Genomic DNA, 23,314 nt, shown 5'->3' with positions numbered 1-23,314 from the left:
GTCATGCATGGGAGCAACGAAGGATCTCTCTAGCAGTTAATCCAACACACAACACAGATCCCACTCCAGGCCAGCAGGGAGAGCTCTGAACCTGACTGCTGAGGAGCTGCTCTCTGTGGTCGGGAGGAGGGAAGTTAGGACAGTCTGTGAAGGGAAGGGGAAGTGTGTGGACGTGAGAAGGAGAGCTGGAGGATGAGCAGAGTTAAGGCTCACTCCTAGCTGGAGCGCATGGTCCGGATTCCGGTCTCTGAGTTTGTAGGGACACTGATGGTCCTGCAGCAGAAACTGGAGGAAGTAGCAGCTGTAAATGCTCAGTTCCCAACTAAGGCTTGGAGGCCCCAGCAGCGATGTATGTGAGCTAGAAAGAAAAGGCTACGGCTGCCTGCCATACGAGAAAGTTCCAAAAGAGTGTCAACAGGGGGAACTTCAGTGAACTCAGTACTGCGAGTACCTCAGATAAGCGCTAGAACGGAGGCCAGGCTACCTATCTGCAGAGAGAGAATTCCTAATTTGCTTCCAGGCTGACCAACTCCTTCTCCATCTGTACTCTGGGTCCTGGACGGCACTTACCAAGTACAGGTAAAAGAACTGCACGACTGTGTCTGTCATCTTTCTCCTGCGCCTGGCACACGGCTCTGCTACATCCTGCAGTGCACACCATCTACCAACGCTTTCATCTGCCCTGCGACTATGGCCCTACCTGTGCAGGGCTTCTACATCTTAGCTGCATGACAACATCTGTCCCAGAGAAGCAACACTGCAGCGCTGGTCAATCTGATCAGAAACCACAGGTGGTGTCACGTATCATTCACCTACAAACTTTATTCACCCCTTTGCATGGACGCCCAGGGCCACGGACAGGGTCACCACCACCATGACACATCCCTCTGAGACACCGGCCCGGTACCGATTAACCCCACTGACCTGGCTGGCGACCCACACTCCATGTCAGATTCATCTTGGACTGAAGAATTCATGATTTGACTTGATAACCCAGGCATGGTATGTGAGAAAGAGCTACATGGACTAATGTGAAGTGTGGCCTGCTGCATCATTCACTTTTGGTGGGGGTGAAGAGGAGGGCATATTAGCTGGAGTCTGTTTCAGCAATGTAAGCCAAAACTAGTTCCTGATGCTCCGGCTTTAAAAGCAGTTAACCTACTCCCAGAAAAGGTAGCCTTCCAGGCGTTCCGGAGCCAGACCATAACGCAGGCTCAACACCTCCTGTCTTAGCTGCTATTGTGCTTTTGCCACTACCAGCAGATGCACCACCACCATCAGTACCAGCTGGCCCCCCCACGCCCACGTCTGCGGCCCCTTCCACTATACTTCCAAATTTTGGAGAAAATGTACCCAAAATAACATCAGATATATGGTACTGTATGAGAAGCATACAGCTGTATACAGTCAAAGGATAATTGTAAATCTCCGTATATATTTCATGAGTCACATAGAGATGCTCACAGGCTCAGTATGGATTAGACAAGAATATGAAAAGTAGAAAAAGGGTACAGTATCATCAGATAGCAGGTATTTATAGTATAGTTTAAACATTCTAAATCTCTGTATATATTTTAGGAGGCAGACACAGACGCTCTCAGGCTCAGTATGGATTACAACACAATATAAAAAGCAGTAAAACGGTAATGGATCTGAAGCAAACAGCTGTATACAGTGTAGGGGTCATTGTCAATCTCAGTATTTATTTCCAGAGTCAGAAACATACTGTCACTTGGTCAGTTTGGATTAGACCAGAATATAAAAACCAGTAAATGGGTAATGTATCACAAGCGTAGAGCTGTATACAGTGTTGGGGTAATTTTTAAATCTACATATAAATTGCAGGAGTAACCCACAGACTCTCACATGCTCAGGATGGATCACACCACAATATAAAAAGAAGATCCGCAAGAAATAATCACACATGTGTGCCAATGTTCCAGGTGTCAATGATACACTTAGAGTGGTGGGTGGAGGAGGACTTTCTAGCAGAAAGGGTATAGTATCACCAGATACCAGGTATATATCGCATAGTTTAAACATTAACAGTGTACGTCTATATATCAGGAGTAGTGTTGAGCCACCCCGCTAGTGTTCGAGTTCGGTTCGTCGAACAGGAGGCAAGTTCGTCGAATGTTCGTCGAACATTCGACGAACACCGTCGAACCCCATTGAAAACAATGGCAGACAAACACAAACACATACAAACACATATAAAACACATATAAAACACCTTAAAAGGTGTCCCAAAGCAGACAAAATGCTCAGAAGACACAAATAACATATGGAAAAGGGTAACTACATATAGAAAATAGGTGGAGGAGTAAAAGGAGGAGGAGGAGACACAGATATAGGCATGTCATGCCCTTATAAAGTCAAGAAAGGCTGGAATAAAAATCTAAAATACAAAAAAAATTCTAAAATTCTAAAATCGAAGACGATCATATACCGTCGGACTTCCCACCATAAATTATGCCAACTGCCGATCAGGCGACATTATTTCCACAACACTCCGAACAGCGTCCATGAAGGCAAAGTGTTTGGTTTACGGGGGCAGTATGGTTGCAAAGCTGAACCTTAAAGGAATGTCCAGAAGGGCACCACAACAAGGAGTGGAGCCTGCGGCTTAATTGGACTCCACACTGGCAACCTCAACCATACCAGCCACGGAAAAGATGGACAGATTGCAAGCTTTCTAGATTCTGTGGGTGGTAGTGCATGGCCGTTTTTAGTTGTGCTAGCAATTTGTCAGCTTAATTCCATTAACGAACGAGACTCTGGCATGCCCCCGTGGTCCGCGTCCAGCTTACCAGAGGGACACGCGAGGCTCTGGCACGCGAGATCGAGCAATAACAGGTCTGTCATGCCCTTACATGTCCGGGGCACTAACGAGGATTTTCCAGTAAGTGCAGGTCAACCGGAATTCCGGAATAAGGCCTAACCGGCATTCCATAAAGAATGTGCAAAAATTAAGTGTCCAAACCACAGGTGCTGTAGCTTGCTTAACAGCTGGGCTCCTCTGCTGAGTAGCACACAGTTCTTACATAAACAGGAGGCATAGCTTGGTTCACGGGTGGGCAACTCTGCGCTGAGTAGCAGACAGTGCTTACAAAAACAGGTGGCATAGCTAGGTGGGTTCCTCTGCTGAGCAGTAGACACAGGTACTAGGCCCAAAGTATTCACTGGGCTAAATGGAGTAAAAAAATGGTTCTTACATAAACAGGAGGCAAAGCTTGGTTCACGGGTTTACAGTTTGCACACATTATCATCACTGTCCCCGATGGGGTTCACAATCTAAATTTCCTATCAGTATGTCTTTGAAGTGTGGGAGGAAACCAGAGTACCCGGAGGAAACCCACACAAACACGGGGAGAACATACAAACTCCTTGCAGATGTTTTCCTTGGTGGGATTCAAACCCAGAACTCCAGCACTGCAAGGCTGCAGTGCTATCCACTGAGCCACCATGCTGCCCAATCCTAGTAAAAACCAACAGGACATTACTTGCTGCTATGACTTTTAAGGCATTGTTCACCTACTAATAGCCTTGATTGTTGCCCAGTCTATCTGAATGCATCTGTATTGTTCTCTTGCCCTTTAGCTTCATGAAGGACCTATTCTTTTTTTTTTCTTAAATCATACGCACAATATGGATATTTTTTAGTAGAAAGTCATGAAATAAAGTTTAGAATAAAACATTCAGAAGGATAGCAACAAGATTTCTGATCTTTGTAGTACTAGGAAGTTCACTTCCTAAAAAATTTAATACGTAATAGATGACCAGCTACGTATCATCCTCAAATTGCTCTTCAAGTTATAACTAATCATGAGGACCATAGATTTGAATTATTGAGTCCAAAGGGGCTGTCCTATAAAAATATTTATATATCACCTACCCACATGATAGGTCAATAATGTATGATAACTTAGTCTGCATGCCATGACTCCCACCAATAAATAAAAAGGGGCCCTTGCGTGAATGGAAGAGTAGTGAGAAGGTGAGAAGATGCAGCCACCGCTCCCTTAGACAGGGACTGTAGCAGTCATCACACCACCACTCCATTTACACAGAAGATTTTGAGACCCCAATGCTAATGCCAGAGGTCACGTACTACCCCGTGATCAAAGATGATGTGGATAGGGGGTAAATATGTTGTTTATGTGACAACCACTTAAAGTTCAAAGAAGCATTTCTTGGTAGACGATTAACTGGGAAGAATCAATTGTTTTCTCTCCATGTTATTGATATTTTATCTTTTTCATCTCTCCTACTAATATCGAGTTCAGCAACATGATGCAATTTTGATCACTATTACCGAATATACATCAACATGATATAATATAATATGCATTTAATGCACACTTACTTTTACTGAGAAATTTACCAGGGAGCCGTTCAGACTGCCAGAAGTGCACTTTAAAATTAAATTGTGGTTCTGAATATTCTCTGAATCTACGTCCTCATTACCATGGATCAATGATCTCTCCGAATGTGCAGATGTTCTCTGGTAGGCAACGCAAGTCATGCCAATAAAGCTTGCTGGTTTGATTAGGACAGCCTCCAGTGCGATATTAAGGGAAACCTGTCAAAACACATTGAGCTGGTCATTTGCCAAAATGTTTAAGAAATCAACACACAAAAATTACCTTATTTCTGGAAGCAACATGGACATCTGGTTCCTCAACAATCTGTTTCAGGGCGGCCAAACAAATACTTTACCTAACTAATTACCTTCGCTTCAAATTAATAAAGTGCACACCAGTCCTAAGTATCGGTCCAAGTGGCAAAAGTATCTATTAACTCACTCGTAGCCAGATGCCAGCGTCAAATTTGTTAAACAATATATTTTCATTTTCTCTACTACAGTAGTTGAAGAAAGAACATACAGATGGGCCATACCTGTTCTCTTAACATATCCTGATATGAGTTGCACAAAAATACCAAATTAGAAAACAAAAATTGATTTTTATAATATTCTCTTAGGAAACATTTATGTTATAGTGGCATGTAAAAGTTTGGGCACCTCTGGTCAAAATTACTGCTATTGTGAACAGTTAAGCAAATTGAAGATGAAATGATCTCTAAAAGGTGTAAAGTTAAAGATGACACATTTTCTTTGTATTTTAGGGCAAAAAATATACACATTTTCATCTTTTACATTTTAAAAATTACAAAAAGGAATATTGGCCCATGCAAAAGTTTGGGCACCCTACATGGTTAGTGTTAGGAACGGCAGAACGCACTAAATAAAAATAAATAATAAAGTGCGTTCGCCGCTCGGGGTCCACGGGGCAGTAGGTGTTACACCGCTGCTAGGTAATGACAGATGAGCAATATGGCGGTATAATGCGCACGGGTTCAACTTCACCCGAAGTGCGCAGAGCGGACTCTGTTCACACACAGAGGGGCCTCAACAAAAACATACAAAAACGCTGAGCCTGTTAGTGTTACAGGCCTCAGGTAAATGCACTGCTGCGAGCGCCAAGAAGGGCTGCAACTGAAGCGCGGCGTCGGACACTGTCGCTGGACGACACAGCTACAAAGCAGGCGCAATGTCGGACACTAGCGCAGAGGTGCGGTGTGCACAGTGGCCTGACTTGCCGCTGACTGGCGCTGACTACTGAACTAATTCCCTATCCACATGCATAATATCAGAGGGAAGGGGTTGCTTAATAAGTCAGTGACCAGACTCATACTGTACATCCGTCACCATTCACACATAGCAAGTATAGTCTATACTAGCACATGGCCGAACGGTCATGCGTGCTTTTTATAGCCGTGCAGGACCTTCCAAATCTCCGAGATGGACCAATGAGATCTGGAGCAGGACCTGGGCACATGACTCCCGATCTCCAATGGGAGATCGCCTCGTGAGCATGCCCAGTAGAAGCACAGAGGAACTTAGTCTCTGGAGCGGTCTGCTGCAAAGTAATCTTCTCTGCAGTAGATAGACAGCAGGAGACCGCAGGATGTGAGGCTCTGGATTCCTGCAGAGCAGACGCAGAAACCTGACGCCTAACAGTTAGTACCTAGTAACACCCCTTTTGCAATTATCACAGCTTGTAAATGCTTTTTGCAGCCAGCCAAGAGTCTTTCAATTCTTGTTTTAAGTATTTTCATCCATTCTTCCTTGGAACATTCTACCAGCTCTGTGAGATTCCTGGGTAGTCTTGCATCCTCTGCTATTTTGAGGTCTAGCCATACATTTTCAATGATGTTCAGATCAGGGGACTGTGAGGGCCGTTGTTAAACCTTCAGCTTGTGCCTTTTGGGGTCGTCTATTATGGATTTTGACTTGTGTTTAGGATCATTGTCTATTTGTAGATGCCATCCTCCTTTCAACTTCAGGTTTTTTACAGATGGTGCTATGTTTGCATAAAGAATTTCTTACAATTTCATTGAAACCTGTGAAATGTTCCCTGTGCCATTGGCTGCAACACAAGCATAAAGCATGATTGATCCATCCCATGCTTAATGGTTGGTGACATGTTCTTTTCCTGAAATTCTGTGTCCTTTTCTCTCCACGCATACCTTTGATCATTGTGGCCAGAGATCTATTTCAACCTCATCGGTCCACAGGACTTGTTTGCAAAATGCATCAGGCTTGCTTAGATGTTCTTTTGCATACTTCTGCTGTTGAATTTTATTGTGAGGAAGCAGGAGAGATTTTCTTCTAATGAACACCATATTTGTGCAGGTGTCTTTGAAAAGTACAACTCCAGAGTCTGCTAAATCTTTCTGAAGGTCTTTTTCAGTCTAGCAGGGGTTCTGATTTGTCTCTCTAGCAATCCTACGAGCAGCTATCACTGAGATATTGCTTGGTCTTCCAGACCTTATCTTGACCGCCACTGTTTCTGTTAATTGCCATTTCTTAAATACATTTCAAACTGAGGAAAGGGCAACCTGAAAATGCTTTGCTATCTTCTTATAGCCTTCTCCTGCTTTGTGGGCCTCCACCATTTTTATTTTCAGAGTGCTATGCAGCTGCTTAGAAGAACTCTTGGCTGCAGTTTTTGGCACAAGGTTAGAGGAGGTTGGGTTTTTATGGAGCTGGCAAATTTGCATCACCTGGCCTTTCCTAACAATGGTAATGAATAAGACATAGCCCTAACAGGCTAATTAAGGTTTGAAACCTCGGACAAAATTATCTGCGCACACAAATCTCTAAGGGTGCCCAAACTCTTGCCCATTTCCCTTTTTGCAATTTTTAAAATGAAGAAGGCAATTAATTATGTATATATTTTTTGCCTAGAATACAAAGGAAATGTGTCATCTTTAGCTTTAGGCCTTTTAGAGATAATTTTATTTTCAACTTGCTTAACTGTTCACAATAATAGACCTTGCTTAATTGTTCACAGTAAACCTTGGAAATCAAGGTCCCAGAGTCTGAAGGAAGAGTGGAGAGGCACACAATTCAAGCTGCTTGAGGTCTGGTGTGAAGTTTCCACAATCAGAGATGGTTTCGGGAGCCACGTCATCTGCTGGTGTAGGTCCACTGTGTTTCATCAAGACCAAAGTCAGCGCAGCCGTCTACCAGGAAATTTTAGAGCACTTCATGCTTCCCTCTGCCAACAAGCTTTTTGGAGATGGAAATTTCATTCTCCAGCAGGACTTGGCACCTGTCCACACTGCCAAAAGTACCAATACCTGGTTTAAAAACAACAGTGTTTAAAAACAACAGTATCACTGTGCTTGATTGTCCAACAAACTCGCCTGACCTTAACCCCATAGAGAATCTATGGGGTATTGTCAAGAGGAAGAAGAGAGACACCAGACACAACAATGCAGACGAGCTGAAGGCTGCTATCAAAGCAACCTGGGCTTCCATGACACCTCAGCAGTCCCAAAGCCTGATTTCCTTCATGCCATGCCGAATTGATTCAGTAATTGATGCAAAAGGAGCCCCGACCAAGTATTGAGTGCATTTATTGAACATACATTTCAGTAGGCCAACATTTCGGATTTTAAAATCATTTTTCAAGCTGGTGTTATAAAGTATTCTAATTTACTGAGATAATGACTTTTGGGTTTTCATTGGCGGTAAGCCATAATCATCGTTAACAGAAATAAACACTTGACATAGATCACTCTGTAATGACTCTATATATAATATATGAGTTTCACTTTTTGTATTGAAGAACTGAAATAAATTAATTTTTTGATGATATTCTAATTTTGTGAGAAGCAACTATACAAACCTGGATCACTTACACCAGTTTTTTCAGGAGGAATGGCCCCAAATTCCGACCAACTATTGTGAGAAGCTTGTGGGAGAATACCCCAAACATTTGATTCAAGTCAATCAATTTAAGGGCAATGGTACCAAATACTAATGAAATGTAAACTTTTGACTTTGCAGTAAGAAATAAAAATGCCTTAAACATTCTCTCTCTCAATATTCTGACATTTGGCAAATATTAATAATTATGGTAATCCTAATTGCCCAAAAACGGGAAAGGTTTATTCTGATTTCATGTCAGATATTAAGAAAAAAATGCAGATGTGTCTTTTTATGTATTTTATGGAAACTTCTGGTTTCAACTGTATTTGCCTATATGGTGTACAAAAATTTTAGGTAGGTGTGGAAAAATTCTGTGAAGCAAGAGTGCTTTAAAAAGTAAAAGTTTTAATAGTTTTTTAAAAAATTAAACAAAACACTAAGTGAATGAACAAAAGCAAAATCTAAATCACATCAATATTTGGTGTGGCCACCCTTTATCTTCAAAACAGCATAAATTCTTTTTGAAGACACTCAGTAGAGAGGTTTTTCCAAAATATCTGGGAAAACTAACCACAGATCTTCTGTGGACTTTGCTTATACAGGTCTTTCTGCCACTTTACCACTTTATGTTATACAGGAGACTCGATGATGTTAAGATCAGGGCTGTGGGGAGGTTATCATCATTTTCAAGACTCTTTGTTCTTCTTCATGCTAAAGATAGTTCTTAGTGACATTGGCTGTTTGTTTGAGGCCATTGGCCTTCTACAGAGTAAATTTGGAGTCAATCAGACGTCTCCCTTATTGTATTCCATGATGGATAAGTTTCTGCCTGTATCTCTCAGCATTGCGAACATCTTAACACTGATTAAATCTCCAATTCATTTGCTCAAATGCAGCCCCTACCTTACAAGAAGCCTCCATCATGCTTCACTGTTTCCTGCCAACACTTAATTTTGTACCACTTTCCAGTCCATTGGTGAATAAACTCTCCTCTGTTACAGGCAAATATTTCACATTTTGACTCATCAGTTCAGAGCACCTAATGTCATTTTCTGCACACCATATCCTATGTTTTCATGCATAGTTGAGTTAGAAGGTTTTTGGCTGCAATTCTTCCACGAAGACCACTTTTGGCCACACAGTGATGAAGAGATCATGTACAGTGGACACTCCTCAAGGGAGAGATGATTTAACACTGCTTCCTTAAATGGGTTATCCAGGACTATGAAATTGGTCACTTATCCATAAGGTAGGTTATCAATATCAGACTGGTGAGGGTCCATCACTCCTATTATCTTCTGTTAGCAAGTCTCATGACCACCAGATGTGTAGAGTGTACAGAGCCAAAAAACCACAGCTCCGCACACTGTGCAGTGGCTATTCTCGGATACTGCAGTTCAGCTTCCATTAAAATAAATGGTAACAGACTTCAGTAGCTGAGAAGGGCCACTACTTAATTTATAGAACTATCGTGGCTCAATACAAGGTCCATGTCACAACCACAGGACGTGCCAACAGCTTGCTGATGGTAGTGGTTGATTTTTGACCCTACCAGTATGATTTTTGTTGGCATATCCCAAGGATAAGTCATCAATATCATAACCCTAGACACACCCTTTGCCTACATCTCAGGTTTTGAAGCACTTTGTGCTATTATTCATCGTTAGTTGGTGTCCTATCTTAGTGCTGGGGTGATTCAAGGGAATGAACCCCCTACTGAGGGGATATTAAAAGTTTAGATATTACAAATAATGTGGGACAAAGGGAATTTAATATTACTTTTTAAACTTTCAACGTCTCTTGCATTCTATGTATCCAGCATTCCTGAAAAAAAAAAGTTATTTTAATGTTTACCATCTGCCTTTATCCTTTTAAGAAACCTATGGTAATATTCTTCTAATATAGGGTGTAAACTATAAAGTAAATATTTAATATATGAATCACTGGGTGTGTGCAAGAAATGAAAGGTTAATGCAAACCAGAAGGTTATGAGAACTCCAATGGCCAGAAATGAGAAGTCAACACTGGTATTGGATTTTGCGGCTTTCTAAGGGACTAATCAATGCCGGCAGCTCACAGTTCTAGGCATTTCGTTTTAGCACTGTAGAGATGAAGCTGAAAAAAGAACTGCTAAGCATATCCTCTGCTTGGCTACCTCTGCCCTCTTTTATCATAATCAAAACCATACAGGCAAATGGCTCTCTGTAGTATTAGGATGTGAAAACACTTTAGAGGCAAGTTACATACCATTATAGCCCAATTACCAGGTTAATTGATAGCAAGCATCAGTTAAACGACTTTGCTGAAAGTTGAGGTCAGCCAAGTTATTGTTGAAGCTGGAAAACATCTATTGTATCATGCGCAGAAAGAATATACTGCTTGACATTTAGCGTTCCGTGTTCATGAGGATTTGAGTGGACTCTGGTAGCCGCCCACTAACTGTGATCAGTTTGGGTCCTCTTAGTTGAACCCCTAGTCATCAAACTTTTATCTATCATTTAGGGGACAAGCTTAGATACTTGCTGTTACCATAAGGTATCCTGTCAATTACACAAGATACAAGACCCTCAATAAGGTTGGGCACTGATGTTGGACAATAAGGTAAGGTTTGTGATTGGCATTCCAGTTCTTGGTGTTTGATGGAGAAATAAAATCATGTGACTCCAATGTATTGTTACCCCTTTATAAATCACTGGTGAGACCACTTCTAGAATATGAGATCCAGTTTTTTGAACTCGACATTTTAAAAAGGATATTCGGAAGCTAGAGTGAGTTCAAAGGCGGCAACTAGATTGTTACAGGGGATGGAAGGTCTTTCCTATGATGAGTAGTTGGAAAAGTTGAGCTTGTATAGTTTAGAAAAAAATACTATACTGTATACAGTAACTTGCAGAAATATTCAACCCTCCTCTCTGGCATTTTTTATGTTTTGCTACTCACAACCTGGAATTTCGTGGGGTTTTTTTTTTTAAGGTTTTCCTCATTTCATTCTTTTTATTGTGAAGCAAGCAACAAAATATCTGTAAACTTAAGTGTGCATAACTACAGTATAGTCTAGCGATACAGAATGTATAACCGGTGGAGAAATATTGAACCTGATGGATCTTGGTCTTTTTTCATCCTACACTATATAACTATGTAACTGTGGGCCTGAGATCAGACCTAGTAAATACTTTTTGATTAAGCTTGAGAAATCATTTTAAGCAGGTTGCATTAATACGATTTATTTTCATAACTTGGAAAAATGTCTTTCAATAAACTTTACAACTGGCAATATGCAATTAACCCTCCATCAGGTGCACCTCTGGCACTCCCGAGTAGTTCCGGCGCAGTGCGCCTGACAGGCCCAGCTTATAAATCCACCTATAATATTTAATTATCTCAATTTCATGACTCTAAAAGTAGTAAGTGACCTTCAGGCGGATGAATTAAAAGAGAGTACACAAAATCAGATGCCAAAAAAAAAACATTTAATATCTAAAAACATATTAAAATGAAGTACCAAATTTCTCAACTACTACCAAACAGCCTCCAGTTTTCATGACACAACTATTACTAAACGTTACAATTAGGAAAAAAAACTTTATGATCTTGCACTTAGATGCTACTTGATTACTATTCACTCAGATTCAGAGGTTACATGTTCAGCAGAAGAAACATAGCCACTAGAGTTGAGCAACTTTGGTCAGATCGGGTTTCATGAAACAAAATTTGTTTCAGATGAAACTGGTCCGACTAGGGCAAAAAAAGTTGGAGTTTCGTCCGAAACCCAACCCCAATGCAAGTCAATGGGGAATAAAAGTCGGCATTGAGTGGATGAATGTCATCTGCTCAATGCCGACTTTTATTTCCCATTGACTTGCATTGGGGTTGGGTTTCGGACGAAACTCCGACTTTTTTTGCCCTAGTCGGACCAGTTTCATTTGAAACAAATTTTGTTTCATGAAACCCGATCCGACCAAAGTCGCTCAACTCTAATAGCTACTCTTAGAGAAGCAAGGCTGGCAGATCATATTTGCATGGGGCTGGCAGATCGCGTTGTGACATTTTTTACGTTCATAATTTGAAATCCTTCTGCCACCAGTTTCAATGGCGCAGGTGGTGCATCTACGTCCTTTGGGAGAGGTGGTGATTTTTCTCGATTGTCTTTGTGATGAAATCTTTTCAGCCGGACTTGCAGGCTGGAGTGGACTCCTCTCGTCTTCAGACTTCTTCAGCGTAGCTCTCCCACTCACCAGTTCATTAGTCAATGTTTTTAGGTAAATTCTTCTACGCAGTGGTTCCAGTTGATTGCCAAGATAAGTCACTTGTGAATTGATACCACCCACATTCAACATTGTGAAGTAGATGACCATTGGGCAGCACTTGGTGTTTCGCTTAACACAAGTGACTTCTTGCTCCATTTGGTCTTTTTTATTTTTGCCCAGATAATAGGTATTATCTGTATCTTGTTCATCTGTATCCGTCTCCCCACCATCCTGCTCTGTTCCTAAACCACTTTTACATTCTTCCACCACATCTTGAGATGAAATGTCACTCTCTTCCCCTAAATCTTCACTCAGTGTGGGGACTCCCTCATCATTATTTAACAGCAGATTCTTCATTTTTTTCAACATGAAGGAGGTTAGATAAGTCATACATTTTACTAGGCCTTTCAGTAGAGAATCTGAAATGAAAGAGAGAGAGAGAGTACATGTTAGGGCACAACGTGCCTGAGATGACATCCTCTTTCTTTTCAAATAAAACCCTATTTATTTCCACAAACTTTACATTATTCATTCATAAAACAAGCTAAATAAACTATTCAGATGAATAAGAAGAGAAAACACTAACCTTCAAATGTGAGACGAGTTCAGGCGCATTGAGCCTGAGAAACCACAAAGGTCAAAACTGCTCTCCACAAGGTCTGCTGTAAAACTTTGAGATCAAGTTTCAAAGAGCATGTAAAGACAGGAAATACCAGGGGAGGGGGGAGATTTTCTGACAATTTTAAGAGGAGGGACAAATGAAAATAATTGAGCTGTGCCTGTCTGATCAGTTGCGCCTGATGGAGGGTTAAGAAGGGAGTATTCTACAGATAATGCTTCGCCACTCCAGAAAATCAGTTCCCATTGATCGGCTGCTCAATCAAAGAAAAACAATTCATGATCTTGTGAGAGAAGGTGATCGGCACTGTGGGTTTCATGTCCATAATAAAAAACCAACATGTGGTAACAGTGTGTCTATATAGTTGTTTCTCAGCGTGTTTCGCAGTTAACAAGCTTCTTCAGGAGCAGTTTGTTAATTTTAAAACGGGTTAGGAATAAATAACGTAGACACATGATACCCCATATTGGATTTTAATTGTGGAAACGAAAGTCGCAGCACAAATCGCCTTCTCTTCCACAAAGTAATTGAACTCTTAATAAAACATTTTACTATATTTTCTGTGTGCTTGAATTTACACACGTGTTGCCAGGAGTTGTGCATGAAACGGTTAGTCATCAATAAGTGTTTCCACCTACTGGATGAATATGCTCTTTTGCCTTTTCTTCTAAGAGTTTATCAACCCCCTAACCTGTAAGGTAGCAATGCCATTCACAAAAAATAGAAATAGACCGATCAACAGTTGACTGTCACTTGACTGCCCATTTCAACGAAGTAGAAGTGCACATTTCAGTTCATTGGCTATACTATTATTCAAACTGCTCAGAACTTTTAATAAAGGACCGATGTATTTACCAATGAATGTTCATTTTCATCACATTAAGTCTAATGATTACCTTTTACCCGTACCCACACTATTGACAGAGGGAGGAAGGAGCGTTCAACATGTTCGCACATCAGCAATGATTCTACATGATGAATTCTACAATCTTACATTTTTTTAGATATAAAGATACTGTGAATTGCGTATGTCCATCACCTGCACCCATGGTTATCTAGAGAAGAAGCAAATCCAAGGTCCATTTTTATTGGCATAGGGTAATCTAAGGGTAATCGGGTAAGAACCATGTAGATTTTCAAGACCGAAATTATGCAAAAGTAGAAACCCTATAGCATGTTTAATTTTATTGTAATGCTAACTAATATAGCAAATAAGATACTCACCTTTGAAATGACTTGTGTTTTACCATTTAATGAAAGCCCAGAAATCTGTTCCACGCAGCGCACTATTCTGGTGCAAGCTTTGGCTTCATTTTGTGCCATCCACAAAACTTGGTCTTTTACTGACATGATGTTACTTGCAATTTCAATAACAATGCCTCCAAGCTGTAAGATGAAAGATTCAGTGTATGTAATGCAATTAGTAATAGAAACGTAGTGAATTATTATTATTTAGCTGATAATACAATGAAGGTTTGCTAATCTTGCACAGTTACTACAAAGTGTAAATTTGCCCTAAATCACAGTGGCTCATGCTGGATAGAGTTGAGCGAAACGGGTCGAAAAATTTCAAAAGTCGCCGACTTTTGGCAAAGTCGGGTTTCATGAAACGAAACCCGACCCTAGGATGAGATCGGCCACGAGGTCGGCGACTTACGCGCCAAAGTCGCGTTTCAAAAGTTTGTTTTGCGCTCTTTTTCAGCCAATCAGGATCCACGGACACTGTGGGCAACGTGATGACATAGGCAGGGGTCACCGCCATCTTACTTCTGCCAATCTCAGTATAGGGAGAGGTTGCTGCTGATTCTGTAGGGAGAGCGTTAGGCAGGGAAGAAGACAAAAAAACTGCTTCTGCTGCTAGCGATTTGGCCTGCACAACACACCAGTCACTGTGTGTGCAGTGCAAGGGGAGGCTTTATAGTGGTGTATCAGTGGTGTTGGTTGTTGGGCTGCCTTCTAAGGCTTCCTGACATTCCTGCATTGCTGTTTACCCACTGCTCCGCAAACTGCTTTTTTAAAAGCAATCCCAATTTTTTTTTTTTTGTCCTGCTGAGAAGAAAAAAAAACTGCTTCTGCTGCTAGCGATTTGGCCTGTACAACACACCAGTCCAGTCACTGTGTGTGCAGTGCAAGGGGAGGCTATATAGTGGTGTATCAGTGGTGTTGGTTGTTGGGCTGCCTTCTAAGGCTTCCTGACATTCCTGCATTGCTGTTTACCCACTGCTCCGCAAACTGCTTTTTTAAAAGCAATCCCAATTTTTTTTTTTTGTCCTGCTGAGAAGAAAAAAAAACTGCTTCTGCTGCTAGCGATTTGGCCTGCACAACACACCAGTCACTGTGTGTGCAGTGCAAGGGGAGGCTATATTGTGGTGTATCAGTGGTGTTGGTTGTTGGGCTGCCTTTTAAGGCTTCCTGACAGGCTGGCATTGCTGTTTACCCACTGCTCTGCAAACTGCTTTTTTAAAAGCAATCCAATCTCCCTTATCCTCTAGTCACTTTTGTCACAGCTGTGCCATCGAGCCTGTGACATAGCTCTCAGATATCAGTGGGCCTCACACAATCCAAAAGTGTCCAGTGTCCACAAGTGTGTGCAGAAATTCAAAATCTCCCTTATCCTCTTGTCACTTTTGTCACAGCTGTGCCATCGAGCCTGTGACATAGCGCTCAGATATCAGTGGCCCTCACACAATCCAAAAGTGTCCAGTGTCCACAAGTGTCTGCAGAAATTCAAAATCTCCCTTATCCTCTAGTCACTTTGGTCACAGCTGTGCCATCGAGCCTGTCACATAGCGCTCAGATATTCATTGGGCCTCACACAATCCAAAAGTGTCCAGTGTCCACAAGTGTGTGCAGAAATTCAAAATCTCCCTTATCCTCTAGTCACTTTGGTCACAGCTGTGCCATCGAGCCTGTCACATAGCGCTCAGATATTCATTGGGCCTCACACAATCCAAAAGTGTCCAGTGTCCACAAGTGTGTGCATAAATTCAAATTCTCCCTTATCCTCTAGTCACTTTGGTCACAGCTGTGCCATCGAGCCTGTCACATAGCGCTCAGATATTCATTGGGTCTCACACAATCCAAAAGTGTCCAGTGTCCACAAGTGTGTGCAGAAATTCAAAATCTCCCTTATCCTCTCGTCACTTTTGTCACAGCTGTGCCATCGAGCCTGTGACATAGCGCTCAGATATCAGTGGCCCTCACACAATCCAAAAGTGTCCAGTGTCCACAAGTGTGTGCAGAAATTCAAAATCTCCCTTATCCTCTAGTCACTTTGGTCACAGCTGTGCCATCGAGCCTGTCACATAGCGCTCAGATATTCATTGGGCCTCACACAATCCAAAAGTGTCCAGTGTCCACAAGTGTGTGCAGAAATTCAAAATCTCCCTTATCCTCTAGTCACTTTGGTCACAGCTGTGCCATCGAGCCTGTCACATAGTGCTCAGATATTCATTGGGTCTCACACAATCCAAAAGTGTCCAGTGTCCACAAGTGTGTGCAGAAATTCAAAATCTCCCTTATCCTCTCGTCACTTTTGTCACAGCTGTGCCATCGAGCCTGTGACATAGCGCTCAGATATCAGTGGCCCTCACACAATCCAAAAGTGTCCAGTGTCCACAAGTGTCTGCAGAAATTCAAAATCTCCCTTATCCTCTCGTCACTTTTGTCACAGCTGTGCCATCGAGCCTGTGACATAGCGCTCAGATATCAGTGGGCCTCACACAATCCAAAAGTGTCGAGTGTCCACAAGTGTCTGCAGAAATTCAAAATCTCCCCTGTCCTATAGACACCTTGTACCTTGTTTTACATTACTATATAGTTTGTTGGATTTTGTCTACATTTCTACCAAAAATGAGGAAGGCTGGTGGAAGAGGCCGTGGAATTGGGCGGGGGTTGGCAGCTGGTAATGATGGTGTTGGTGGTGGATCTGATGGTAGTGGCAAGAGCAAAATAGGACCGAATGCAGGAGGTGTTGAGCCTGCGTCATCGTCTGGCTACATAAGGCCTCGAACGCTTAGTTTTCTAGGAGTTGGCAAACCGCTTTTAAAGCCAGAGCATCAGGAAAAAGTTTTGTCTTACATTGCTGACTCAGCCTCCAGCTCTATCGCCTCCTCTTCTTCAGTTGTAAAAAGTAAAAGCACTGAGTCATCATTGGAGGCTCATGTTCATGAACCACACCTTTCCTTGTGTCCTTCACCCCAACCAAGATTGAAGGATGACGCAGGCCATACTACTGATTAATCCATGGAGCTGTTTTCACATACCATGCCTGGATTATCAAGTCAAATGGTGAATTATCCAGGCCAAGATGAATCTGACATGGAGTGCACTGATGCACAGCCGCTGATGGATGATTCTGCTGGTACATTCACTCAGAGCACTACATTGTCCTCGCAGTGTACAGAGCCAGATTCTGAACCTGATGAGACTCAGGTGCCCCTTCCCGCACACTATACCACCATACACGGTGACACAGAGGAAGGTGCACATGACATAGAAGAGGAGGTGATGGATGACCCAGTTGTTGACCAAGATTGGCATCCATTGGGGAACAGGGTGCTGCTTCCAATAGCTCAGATGAGGAGCATCCACAGCAGACATCGACATCGCAACAGCTGTTATCTGGCAGGCCCGGAGCACTCCAAAGACAGGTTCCAAACATCAAAAGAGTTGCTGGACAGCTTGTCCAGAGGGTCAAAAGATCACAGCGTGCTAGGCCGCAAAATGTCTGCCAAAGTAGGAAGAGTGCAGTGTGGCACTTTTTTGAACAAAATCCTCATGATCAGGCCAAGGTTATCTGTAAGAAGTGCGCAAAGACCTTTAGCCGAGGGAAAAATCTGAAAAATTTGAATACCAGTTGCATGCTTAGACATTTAACCAGCATGCACTTGCAAGCGTGGACACAACACCAAACCTCAAGTGCCACATGTGCAACTGATCACAACGAAGGTAGTCAGCAACGCTGCATTGTTTCCCCCACTGTAAGCCCACCGGTTAGCACAGCAGCAAATGTTGAGGTGTCGTTGCAAGGCCACAGCAGTCAGGGAATCCCACTGTTATATCAACGAAATACTGATTCTAGGCCATCAGAAAGAACACCAACTCCATCACCATCATCAACCCTCTCTCAGTCCGCCCTGTCCACTGCTACTTCCACCATATGCAGCTCTCAAGTCCAGCTCACCCTCCCAGACACTATGAGTAGGTCAAGAAAGTACTCAGTCTCTCATCCGCGTACACTGGGTTTGAACGCCCACATTGCCAAACTAATCTCGTTTGAGATGATGCCCTTTCGGTTGGTGGAAAGCACAGCTTTCCGCGAACTCATGGCCTATGCAGTACCACGCTATGACCTACCCAGTCGCCACTTCTTCTCTCGCAAAGCCATCCCAGCCCTCCACCATCATGTGAAAGATCGCATTGTCCATGCACTCAAGCAGTCAGTGAGTGTAAAGGTGCACCTCACAACTGATGCATGGTCCAGTCGGCATGGCCAGGGCCGTTACGTGTCCATCACTGCGCACTGGGTTAATGTGGTGGATGCAGGGTCCACAGGGGACAGCGGTGGTGGGACAGTGCTGCCTAGCCCACGGTATAGGAAACAGTTGGCTGTAGGCGTTCGACCCTCCTCCTCCTCTTCCTCCAGAAGCGAAAGCTCGTCCACAGAGCGCAGTCGTACGAGCACTCCATCTGCAGCTGCCACTGTTGCACACGATGTGTCCCCCTATCGAGCAGCTAGTGGAAAGCGTCAGCAGGCTGTGTTGCAGATGATGTGTTTGGGCAACAGACACACCGCCGAGGTGCTGGCCGAGTACTTGAAGCGACAAACTGAGTCATGGCTGGGCAGTGTACATCTTGAGGCAGGCAAGGTAGTTAGTGATAACGGCCGTAATTTTGTGGCAGCCATAGCCCTTTCAAAACTCAGCCATATACCTTGCTTGGCTCACACCTTGAACCTGGTGGTGCAGTGCTTCCTCAAAAATTATCCGGAGTTAACAGCCCTGCTCCAGAAGGTGCGAAGACTGTGCGCGCACATCCTCCGGTCACCTGTACACTACGTTCGCATGCAGAAGCTGCAGCGATTGCTCCACCTTCCCAACCACCGCCTCATTATCGACATTGCAACAAGGTGGAACTCCACCCTGCACATGGTGGAGCGGCTGTGCGAGCAGAGGCAGGCCATAATGCATTTGTGGGAGGATACACGGCCAGGCACTTTGAGAGCAGACATGGAGTTGACAGGTGTGCAGTGGTCGAAGCTGAAAGACCTCTGTAAAGTCCTTCAGTGTTTTGAGGAATGCACACGGCTGGTAAGCGCAGACGACGCCATCCTAAGCATGAGCATCCCACTTATGCGTCTGCTCATGCAAACTTTGACGCACCTTAAGGAGCAGGCGTCTGCAGCCAATGTTGATGAGGAGGAAGAGGAGGAGGGAATCCTTGATGATATTCAGCCACTGTCTGCTCAGGGACCTCTCCTGGACGAGGTGGAGGAAGAAGAGGAGGAGGAGGAGGAGGATGATGGGGATGATTACTTAGGGGAGGAGGATGCATCTCGTGGGGCAAGTGAAAATGTTGGCGTGGCAAGGTCTGGTACAGGGTTTGTGCGTGACTGGAGGGATGTGGATTTGCCAGAAAGTGCTCCTCCAACCAGCACTCGCAGTGCATCATTGACACCGGGAACATTGGCCCACATGTCAGATTATGCCTTGCAGATCCTAAAAAGGGACCCACGCATTGCCAAAATGATGAACGATGACGACTACTGGTTGGCCAGCATCCTGGATCCACGCTATAAAGGCAAATTGCAAAACATCATGCCACAGGAGAACCTTGACCTAATATTGGCTAATAAACAAGCAACTCTGGTAAATCGGTTGCTTGAGGCATTCCCAGCACACAGCAGCGGTGATGGTTCTCACACGAGCCGTACGGGCCGGGGGCAGCTTGGCAGAGGTGTTCGTGGTGCACACAGCAGAAGTGGCGTTGGAGACAGGGGTTTCATGACAATGTTGTGGACTGATTTTTCAAGTACCGCTCACACAACTGGTAATACTGCATCGATGGAAAGTGACAGGAGACAGCAGTTGTCAACTATGGTTACAAACTACTTTTCCTCCCATATCGATGTTCTCCCACACAGGTCATTCCCCTTTGACTATTGGGCCGCTAAACTGGACACCTGGCCTGAATTGGCACAATATGCCTTACAGGAGCTCGCTTGCCCAGCTGCAAGTGTGCTATCGGAAAGAGTCTTCAGTGCAGCTGGATCAATCCTGACAGAAAAAAGGACCCGTCTGTCAACCCAAAATGTGGATGATCTAACCTTCATTAAAATGAACCACGCATGGGTTTCCAAGGATTTTGTCCCACCTTCCCCTGATGACACATAGGGTGACAGAAAAATGGCTTGCTTTGGTCCACCTCTTCCTGGGACTTGACCTATTTCACCTTTTGCATCAGCTGAATGTCCAACATCAACATATGCCACTTTCTAAAACTCCCTAACTGTGCTGTCTCCCCCCCCATGGCCGGGGTCACCACCTAGCGCACTACACCGTGCGAGTGCCGTTGCCCTGGACAGGTGGGTAGGCCGACTCTTGGGCGCGGGCACTGGCACAGGGTCCTTCATAGTGCAATCAAGTGTCTCTGAAGGTGGTGGTGCACACCCGCCATCAGACACACCGCCGTACTATGAGGGGCCCAGTGCCAGTACCGACGCCCACGAGTGGGCCCCCCTTGCTTGGGCAGGGCCCCAGCATTTGCAATCTTTACCTCTCCCTGCTCCTCTGCTGTGTAGTCTGGGCCGTCAAATCCATACTGTGCCTGACACCGTCTGAGCCTGCCTCCTGATGTATAGACATATATTTTGAATGTGTACGCTATCCATACATGTTATCTGGGGATACGGTACCCTTTCTAACCTTTGTGCAATCACGTGCAATCCATACTGGGCCTAACACCGTCTGAGCCTGCCTCCTGATGTATAGACATATATTTTGAATGTGTACGCTATCCATACATGTTATCCGGGGAAACGGTACCCTTTCTAACCTTTGTGCAATCACGTGCAATCCATACTGGGCCTAACACCGTCTTCCTGCCTCCTGATGTATAGACATATATTTTGAATGTGTACGCTATCCATACATGTTATCTGGGGATACGGTACCCTTTCTAACCTTTGTGCAATCACGTGCAATCCATCCTGGGCCTAACACCATCTAAGCCTGCCTCCTGATGTATAGACATATATTTTGAATGTGTACGCTATCCATACATGTTATCCGGGGAAACGGTACCCTTTCTAACCTTTGTGCAATCACGTGCAATCCATACTGGGCCTAACACCGTCTGAGCCTGCCTCCTGATGTATAGACATATATTTTGAATGTGGACGCTATCCATACATGTTATCTGGGGATACGGTACCCTTTCTAACCTTTGTGCAATCACTTGCAAGCCATACTGGGCCTTACACCATCTGAGCCTGCCTCCTGATGTATAGACATATATTTTGAATGTGTACGCTATCCATACATGTTATCCGGGGATACGGTACCCTTTCTAACCTTTGTGCAATCACGTGCAATCCATACTGGGCCTAACACCGTCTGAGCCTGCCTCCTGATGTATAGACATATATTTTGAATGTGTACGCTATCCATACATGTTATCTGGGGATACGGTACCCTTTCTCACCTTTGTGCAATCACGTGTAATCCATACTGGGCGTGAGAACGGCTGGCGAGCTGTTAAGCAAGCTACAGCACCTGTGGTTTGCACACGTAAGTTTTTCATTTTTTCAGGAATGACGGTTAGGCCTAATTCCGGAACTGCAGTTGACCTGCACTTACTGGGAAATTGTTCGCGGGTAATAATTGTAATCAGTGATCCCCATCACTAACGTTGTTCAGCGGGTTATCTGCACCTGTAAGCGACAAACGCTGGCCTTTTCAGTGTAGCGCACATGCAGCCACAGACATGTAAGGGCATGACACACCAGTTATTGGCCAATCTCATGTGCCAGAGCCTCACGTGTCCCTCTAGTAAGCCGGACTCGGACCGCGGGGCATGACGGAGTCTCGTTCGCTAACGGAATTAAGCTTGCAATGTGTGCATCTGTTCTGTAGCTGGCATTATTGAGGTTTCCCAGGTGGAGTCGAATTTAACCGTAGGCTCCACTCCTGGTGGTGCCCTTCTGGACATTCCTTTAAGGTTCAGCTTTGCAACCATACTGCCCACGTAAAACAAACACTTTGCCTTCATGAACGCTGTTTGGAGGGTCATGACTCGTGGGAATAACGCCGCCCAATCAGTTAACCTGCTAGAGAGATCGTTCGTTGCTCCCAAGCATGACATCACACTCCCTAGGAAGAAGGTAATGCCACTGTGGCGACCGTACTCCTGGGGGCGACACAAGTGCACTGATGCCCAGCCACTGCTCGATGAATCTGCTGGTACATTGACCCAGACCACTACATTCCCCTCGCACGCTACACGACCTGAATCTGACCCTGATGAAACTCAGGTTACCCTTCCCATATACAGTTCCATCTTACACGGTGACAAAGAGGAAGCTGCAGATGAAAGTGCAGGTTCGGCCCACCCGCCATCAGACACACCACCGTACTATCAGGGGCCCTGTGCCAGTGCCATCGCCAACGAGTGGGCCCCCCCTGCTTGCTCAGGATCACAGCACTTGCAAAGTTGAAATACTGTGCAGTGAGATGGAAGATGGGGACGACGAGGAGTCCAGACAAGTACAGGGATTCCCTAGCGAGGAGACTTATTTGATTGTTTTCAATGTTGGGACAGCAATTTTTGGGGAGCACTATACTCTGGAGAATGATAGATGGTGCCCACCATACACTGGAACATTCCAAAGGTGGACATCAGACACTGGAGCAGCATTTACAGGGCCCATTATACACTAGAGCATTAGAAATGGGGCCCATTATGTTTGGAGCATTATTTGGGCCCATAAGACAGTGGAGCTTCATCCATGGGGACCAACATATACTGTAGCATTATGTGGAGCTCATCATATACTGTTTCAAACATTATATGGGACCAATGATTTTGTATGGAGAAATAGATGGGCCTCGTCATGAGATGTAAAAAGTGAGGTATTTTTCATTGTACTATACCGCTATTTATCTGCCGTATCGGAGCATGATGAGTTGTGGTATGTGTTAAAGGGGCGCTCTTTCGCCCAGGGCACAT

The 23,314-nt window shown here is 44.1% G+C and overlaps 1 protein-coding gene across 2 annotated transcripts in view; it reads right to left on the bottom strand.

Annotated features, from left to right (window-relative positions):
• The window catches only part of ADGRA1 (adhesion G protein-coupled receptor A1), a 1,190,508-nt gene that overhangs the window by 732,478 nt on the left and 434,716 nt on the right, over nt 1-23,314 (bottom strand). Inside the window, exons 11-12 of one of the 2 annotated variants that reach the window (XM_073546510.1) lie at nt 14,312-14,473; nt 4,367-4,582 (exon numbers count right to left, since the gene is read on the bottom strand). In XM_073546510.1, the coding sequence (XP_073402611.1) occupies nt 4,367-4,582; nt 14,312-14,473 (378 nt within the window). The remainder of the gene's footprint in view (nt 1-4,366; nt 4,583-14,311; nt 14,474-23,314) is intronic. The other variant, XM_073546511.1, reaches the window with a different exon arrangement.

The sequence above is a fragment of the Dendrobates tinctorius genome, unplaced genomic scaffold (genome assembly GCF_039654945.1).
Source record: "Dendrobates tinctorius isolate UK_male_01 unplaced genomic scaffold, ASM3965494v1 ptg000147l, whole genome shotgun sequence".
NCBI lineage: Eukaryota > Metazoa > Chordata > Amphibia > Anura > Dendrobatidae > Dendrobates > Dendrobates tinctorius.
This window is presented reverse-complemented; position numbering and strand designations above follow the sequence as displayed.